Source organism: Athene cunicularia, assembly GCF_003259725.1.
Source record: "Athene cunicularia isolate RWA chromosome 22 unlocalized genomic scaffold, athCun1 chr22_part1, whole genome shotgun sequence".
NCBI classification, from domain to species: Eukaryota; Metazoa; Chordata; class Aves; order Strigiformes; family Strigidae; genus Athene; species Athene cunicularia.
The window spans coordinates 787,739-794,593 of NW_020799128.1; the positions used below are offsets into that span (position 1 = coordinate 787,739).

Below are 6,855 nucleotides of genomic sequence, written 5' to 3' on the forward strand. Positions count from 1 at the left end.
TTCTCCTCCAAAAGCAGCCTCAACGGTTTCACCCTGCGCCAAGTGTGCTCCTGTCTTACCTGTAGTGGAGTTGGGCAGCCTCTTCTTTGTGCTCCCGCTGGAGATCCTCTGCTGCAGCGCGTCGAAGAAAGCCTGGGGGATGTGGAACACCAGCGGCTCGGGCTTGCCTGTGCAGGCAGGAAGAAGACATGGGGTGGGGGCAGAGGAGAGGCGGCACTGGGCGGGAAGGGGGTGCCAGGTGCTGTGTTGTTCAAGGACACCCCCATCCTGCTCAAGTTTTGAGTTATCTCTGCAAGCGGGGCCTCCAGCAGCCGGCTGGAAGAGCACTGCCAGCATCAGGCTGACATATTTTCTTGAATTCTGGCGCTTCGTTTTGTGTCCTTTGCCTCTCGGCCTGCCTGAGGGCGCTGCTGACAGAGCCTGGCTCTGGGGGCTTCACGCCCTCCCACCAGATCACGGCCAGTCTGGTGAGGAGTGGGGAGATGGACCTGACGATCCTTCCAACTTGGGACTTTCTCTTTGTCCTTCTGGGCAGTGACTCCCCGCAGGCTCTGGGTGTGCCCCAGTCCCTCACGGCCTCTGCGGCCCCCCGTGCTGGACCCCTTCCCGTGCTTGTCCTGGGGAGTGCAGAAACGGGGCTCAGCCCCTCAGGGCTTTCAGTCCCTGTTTGCTAAAGTGGGTGATGCTGCTGAAGGGGGGCTGGGGGGTGACAACGTAACTTTTTTAAGAACCACAGAACCATTTAGGTTGGAAAAGAGCCTTAAGATCCTGGAGTCCAACCACAAACTGAGCATCATGGACTGTCACTGGCACGGCCCCTGCCTGTAATGACACCTCAGGGCCTGCTGCTGGACACCAGGACACGTGTTTGTCTCATGTGACAAACACACAGTGCTCTTACATTGCTTGGAAGGAGCTGCTCCCCTTCAGGCATTTTTTTTTTTGGGTCCCTCTGCAGCACCTGCCAGGCAGGAACAGCTCTCCCAGCAGCCAGACTTCTGAAGTACCTCCCCAATAAGGATTTTTACAGACCTGGTGGATGGGCCAGAGACGTGCCCCGCTGCCCCCACAATCCCCACGCAGCTCACTGAGGACAGTAGCCCCCTGCCCACGTATTACAGCCACAAGCCACTGCCAGTAGCCACGCGCACGGCTGAGCCCTGCCTTCAGGGCACGTGGCGGGGACAAGGACAGCCAAGTCATGTGAGGAAAAGTGGATTATAATTTCCAAGACCTCACGCCGCTAAGTGTCACCTTATTTAACCTCACCTCCTCCACACAGCCTCAGGCAGTTTAAATTTGAGCATCAACAACCTCTGAGGGAATTTCTCCCTTCCCCAGGATAAACACCAGCACCAGGCTGCTGATAACCATTAAGTCCATGTTCAGGAAACAAATCAAAAGCTGATAGAAACCTCCCAGGGCAAAATAACATTTGCTCCAAGTGAAGCGCTCGCCTCCCTTTGAGCTGACAGTTATTTAATGCTGCCAGGAGCTTAACGACAGAGAAAGGGCAGCGAGTGGAGCAGCGTGGCGTGGAGCTGTGCCCAGCGGCATCCCCGAGGTGGCCCCCAAGGCCTTACCCTCAAACTGGTAATGCATGGTTTGATGGATGCGTTCGGTGACACTGGCCAGCCAGTCCTGGAAGGAGAGGGTCACCTGCGACTCGTCCAGCAGCTGGGTGCAGCCTGCAGGAGAAAGGGAAGGGAAATCAGAACCTGCAGGGGCACACAAGTGAAGTGCCAAGCCTGAGGGGTAGGAGAAATAACTAAGACCGAGGCACACCAGCTGCCCCACAGGCACAGCTCCTCTGCAGCCAGCTCCAGCCCAGTATTCCCCATTTCACCTGCACAGGTTTCCCCAGCAGCACAGACACAACTCCCCGTGTTAAGCAGTGATCAGGAAGGCAGCAGGACAGCAAACCTACCTGTTTTTCCATCAGCTTGACATGAACAGAATCCCAGAATCCTCTGGGCTGGAAAAGCCCCTGCAGCTCCTCCAGCCCAACCATGACCCTCCCCCTGACCGTTCCCAACTCCCCCAGACCCCTCAGCGCTGGCTCAGCCCGACTCTTCAACCCCCCCAGGGATCCCGGGGACTCCCCCCTGCCCTGGGCAGCCCATTCCAACGCCCAACAGCCCCTTCTGCACAGAAATCCTTCCTCAGAGCCAGCCTGACCCTGCCCTGGGCAGCTTGAGGCCATTCCCTCGGGGCCTGGCGCTGGGGCCTTGGCTCCAGAGACTCATCCCCCCTCTCTGCCCCCTCCTGGCAGGGAGTTGCCGAGGGCCAGGAGGTCTCCCCTCAGCCTCCTCTTCTCCAGACTGAACCCCCCCAGTTCCCCCAGCCGCTCCCCAGCAGACCTGTGCTCCAGACCCTGCCCCAGCTCCGTTGCCCTTCTCTGGCCACGCTCGAGTCACTCAATGGCCTTTTTGGGGTGAGGGGCCCAAAACTGAACCCACTCAGCGAGGGGCGGCCTCCCCAGTGCCGAGCCCAGGGCTCAGATCCCTTCCCTGTCCCTGCTGGCCACCCCAGTGCTGACACAAGCCAGGATGCCATTGGCCTTCTTGGCCCCCTGGGCACACTGCTGGCTCCTGTTCAGCCGGCTGTCCCTCTCTGGCTGGCAGCTCTCCAGCCACTCCTCTCCAAAAGACACTGGAAACGCTAGCAGTGGCAAAAAAGCGCAACAGAAACTGTCGCAGCTTTGCCTGAACCGCTTCGCCTACCCATTTTCTCCAGGAGAGCACTTAGTTGTGTCAGGAGACATTAATATAAGGTCTGCTCACTCACATAAGCGTTGGCACCGCCACAAGCCAACTTCTGTAACCTTTCTGCACCCAGAAACCCACCAAAGAGCCACCTCGAGAGGACACCAGCATCGTCCTTCTCTAACAAACCACGTTTACGGTGAGCCAAAGCTACACCAGCATCCCGACCTCCGCGAGACACACACAGCTACCAGCAACACCAAGGTGCCTGAGAACAATTTTGGCCTCCTAGAACAAGTGATGGACAGAGAGGGCTCTGCTGACCCCTCTGCAGGGATGTGGTGGCACGAATCGAAGGGCTGTGGGCGTCCGCCCGGTCCCCGAGCGCTCTCAGTGAGCCGTGTGACCGAGGCTTACCTTGTCTTTTCAGCGAGGAAGCGACGGCCGGCTTCTTCAGGCTGCTTCTCCTGGGGTTGCTGTGAGCTGGGTCCTGAGCCAGGAGAGGGCTGGTGGCCTGTGTCCCTGAGGGATTGTTTAAGAGAGAGTCAGTGCACAAGCCCCGGGGGTCCACAGGCACCCCTTGAGGGCATCCCTGCTGTGGGCAGGGTGGGTGGGCTGGAGAAGTCACCTCTCTCCTTAGGGTGCGCTGTCACCACAGCTCTTGCCACCTTTATACCACTAACAATCACTTAAAGACTCCCTCGGACTCGGGGCAGGCGTGGGCTCAACACCCAGAGCTGCTCCCAAAGCTCCCACCGGCACTGGACACAGCCCACAGTCGGCTGTGAGTCCAGCAGGTCACGGCGGGGCTGCCCCCTCCTGCGGCCGTGCCACGGCGTTCGGCTTCAGCCCACGTCCCCCCCATCCCGCAGAGCCTCCAGCAGACGCTCACCGGGCGTCACGTCCTTTTTCCTCTTCTTGGGCTTGGCAGCAGGCGTCTCCCCAGCCTGCACCGTGGTTTCGGGGCTGCCAACCAACTGCGGGACCACGATCCCTTTCAGACCTAAGAAAAACGAGACTCTGTCCTTAAAAGCATCTCAGCCACAGGCGGCAGTGCTGTGGGGACATAAAGGTCCTGTGTCCCCCTCCCCACGCCAGCACTTGCATCCCCAAGACCTCCCAGCACGCCCCAAACATCCTCAGAGAAACCCCAAAGCCCCCCCGGCCCTGCAGACACGCTTCTTTGAAGCAAGTGGTGATTTTATTTCACTCACATCACCCAGGTCGCTCTCCTCGGGGTGGATTTTCACCTTAGGGTGCCTAAAGACAGAGTGGGATTATCTGGGTGCACCTATCGGGGTGCACAACCCCCTCCCAGGGGACTGAACCCGCAGCTGCTGCTGCAGGAGGGGGGTTCAGAGAGATCTGGGCGTCCCCCAGCGCTGCTCCAGCCCCAAGGGAAGAGGAAACCGGGTCGCCTGAGCACCCATCGCAGCAAAGCCCCTCCACCAGCTCCCGGGGGAGCACAGGGTGCCCCCCAGCTCTGCTCCCACATGCTGGGAGCCAGGAGGAATCACCCCCCACAAAGCCTCTCTGCTTGCAGGGAGGCGAGGGCAGGAAATAAACCCTCAGCTAACGAAGCACCCATGGGGAGCAGGTCTAAGGGCAGCCCAGGCAAAGGCAGGCAGCTGCCAAGGCACGAGCGGGAGGAAGGAAGCGGGAGGCATCAGCCCGACACGGCCCCTTAAAACCCCCCAAAATCCTCTGTGCTTTGCTCCCCCCTCCACCTACCGCCGGAGTCGTAGGTGAGGAAGTCAGCGAACTCCTGCGCCAGGCTCTCGTCGCTGGCGAAGGCGCAGATGCAGGCAAAGAAATGAATGCAGCGCGGCGGCATCGCCTCCTCCTCGGCCGGGCCACCCTTGCCAGGCTTCAGAGCCTGGCAGGAGCAGGAGAACCTGTGGTCCGCCAGCGTCTTGGCGCTCATTTTCTGGGCGAAGGAGGCGTGCAGGTAGCGAGGCTGTGCTTCTGGCTGGCCTTGCACTTCACCACCAAGATGTTCTTGGTGATCCGCTGCACCAGCGGCCCCGTGGGCTCAGTCGCCAGCTGCCATATGGTTTGTTTGGTTTCGGGTGAAGCCTGCATGGAGTTGAGCACCGAGCTTTTCAGGGTGAGCGGGGTGGCCTCGGTTTGGCAGTTCAGGGCCAGTTTGACGTGCTGGCACTGGTTCTCCACCACGCCTTGCGTGGCTGCTTTCAGACACGACGGCACGTAGCAGCGGCCGGAGCTGAGCTGCGTGATGATGGTCCCGTCCACCGTCTGGATGGCTGTCTCCGAGACCCCCAGCTCCACAAAACACCGGTAATCCGGTCCCCGGTCCCTCTGCCGCACCGAATAAACCTGTAAATCGGAGCCAGTGATGAGCTTGACGGCGTCGACGCTGGGCTGCTTGCGTGTGCCGTAACGGAAAACGGTCCCGCAGTTCTTGTTCTTGCAGCTCAGGCCACGGGTGCCGTTGTAAGTGCCGCAACGGGGACATTTCCGGATGCCCCGGAGCGTGGCCTTCCCCAGGTCAGACAGGAAGGAGGGGACTTTGGTCCTCACCGATGCCGGCTCCATACTCTGGTGAACCTGGAAGGGCAGAGATCAGGGCAGGGGGGTGAATTAACAGCCTGCACAGAGGCGGACAGGATGGGAAGGACAGAGGAAAAAATAAAGGGAAGAAAATGGAGGGGAAAAAAAAGAGAGGGGGGAAGCGACTGGCTGCCTGGTTCTGGAAGGATGGGCAGGGGTCCCTGCCGGTCACCGTGCCACCCTGCTGCAGTCCCACCGCTGGAACCGAGGTCTGAAGTGACACCCCGGTGTGACACGACATCCCACGGAGGGGTGTCTCTCCTCATGGAGCGATAAAGTTCCACCCCTGGAAGCACCGGACCCTGTCGCCTCCACCCTGGCGCTCACCCCCTGCTATTCCCCAGTCTTGGCCATGCAAGAGAAAAAACAAGGCAAAAAAGAGAGCTTTTGGTGTGGCCAAAGCCACAAGTTCAGCTTGTGGGGGTAAATAAAATTAAATAAAGGATGTGGGGTGTAAATAAAGCTGGGTGGCCAGCCCACCACTGCAGGGGGACTCCCAGAGCCCCTGGGCACTTGCTGAGCACGCCAGAGCTGCTCTGAGCGACACCAGAGTACAAACCACTGTCCAAGGCAGCGATGATGGGGAGAAAACCCGGCGTGAACAGGACGGAACCATGGCGATTCCCTCCTGATTGACCCACATCAGGTTTTTTTGCACCAGGTTGGCAGCCGAGGAGCAAGACAGTGACTCTCTCAGCACCTGGAGGAGCTGCCAGCAATGGAACTTCAACCATTTCTCCCCCTGCCCAACACCTTTTCCCCTGCCCAGGCTCGCACAGCTCCTTGTCCCCATCACATCAGGACGTGCGATGGGCCGGGAAGGCTGCCCAGATCCCCTTGGCCCTATGACAGAGCCCTCCACTCACCCCTGCCTTCCTCGTGCTCCCCTCCATGGCCAAAACCCTCTTTTTGGGGGAAAACCAAGCACGGTGTGAAGAGCCACACGCAGCCAAGGCCTCAAGCCGGTCTTTGCGCCCAGCGAGGGCAAGAGACGGAGACAGAGGGCAGAGGCAAAATGGATGTTTATTGTCACTGCTGGAGCCGCAACATCTCTGGGAGACATCGTCACCTTAAAGTGGATGTGACAGGACGCGTGGGATGACGAAAAGCAGCTCCCGGTGCTCCTGTGGTGACTGACGCCAGCCCCACTGACACGAGATAAAAGCCGCTGGCACCGGGAGGCGCGAGCTCCCGGCCAGCTGCAAAGCACCGGGCCCAGCTCAGGGAACTGGGGCTCGGCGCCAGAACTCACTGGGGGCTCCCGTGTCAGTCCCCCGGCTTCAAGGAAGGGCCGGAGAAGCCACGGAGCACAAAGACCAACACCCAGCGGACCAGCACAGCCACCGCGAAGAGCCCGGTGAGACCGGTCAACCGGAACGGGACGGATCCCACAACCCCGGTCACCTCAGGACCAGGCCCCGGTTTGCCTGAGGGAACAGGCCCGGGGCCTCCTCCTGAAGCCTCAACCACAGCGCCTCGCCAGAGCGCGGCGCTGACGTCGATGACGTCACTGACGTAACGTCGCCGTGACGTCGCACCTCGACGACGCAAAGGAAGGGGCGGGGGTCTCCGCCGTAGC

The 6,855-nt window shown here is 60.2% G+C and overlaps 1 protein-coding gene across 1 annotated transcript in view; it reads right to left on the reverse strand.

The window, feature by feature from the left end:
* C22H2orf42 (chromosome 22 C2orf42 homolog) overlaps positions 1 to 6,416 on the reverse strand; it is a 6,526-nt gene extending 110 nt beyond the window's left edge. The window contains 7 exon segments of the mRNA XM_026863012.1: positions 25 to 167; positions 1,584 to 1,688; positions 3,123 to 3,227; positions 3,598 to 3,708; positions 4,437 to 4,658; positions 4,661 to 5,273; positions 6,143 to 6,416. Of these exon segments, the coding sequence (XP_026718813.1) occupies positions 25 to 167; positions 1,584 to 1,688; positions 3,123 to 3,227; positions 3,598 to 3,708; positions 4,437 to 4,658; positions 4,661 to 5,273; positions 6,143 to 6,169 (1,326 nt within the window). The 5' untranslated portion in view covers positions 6,170 to 6,416.
* Positions 6,417 to 6,855: the final 439 nt, after the last annotated feature.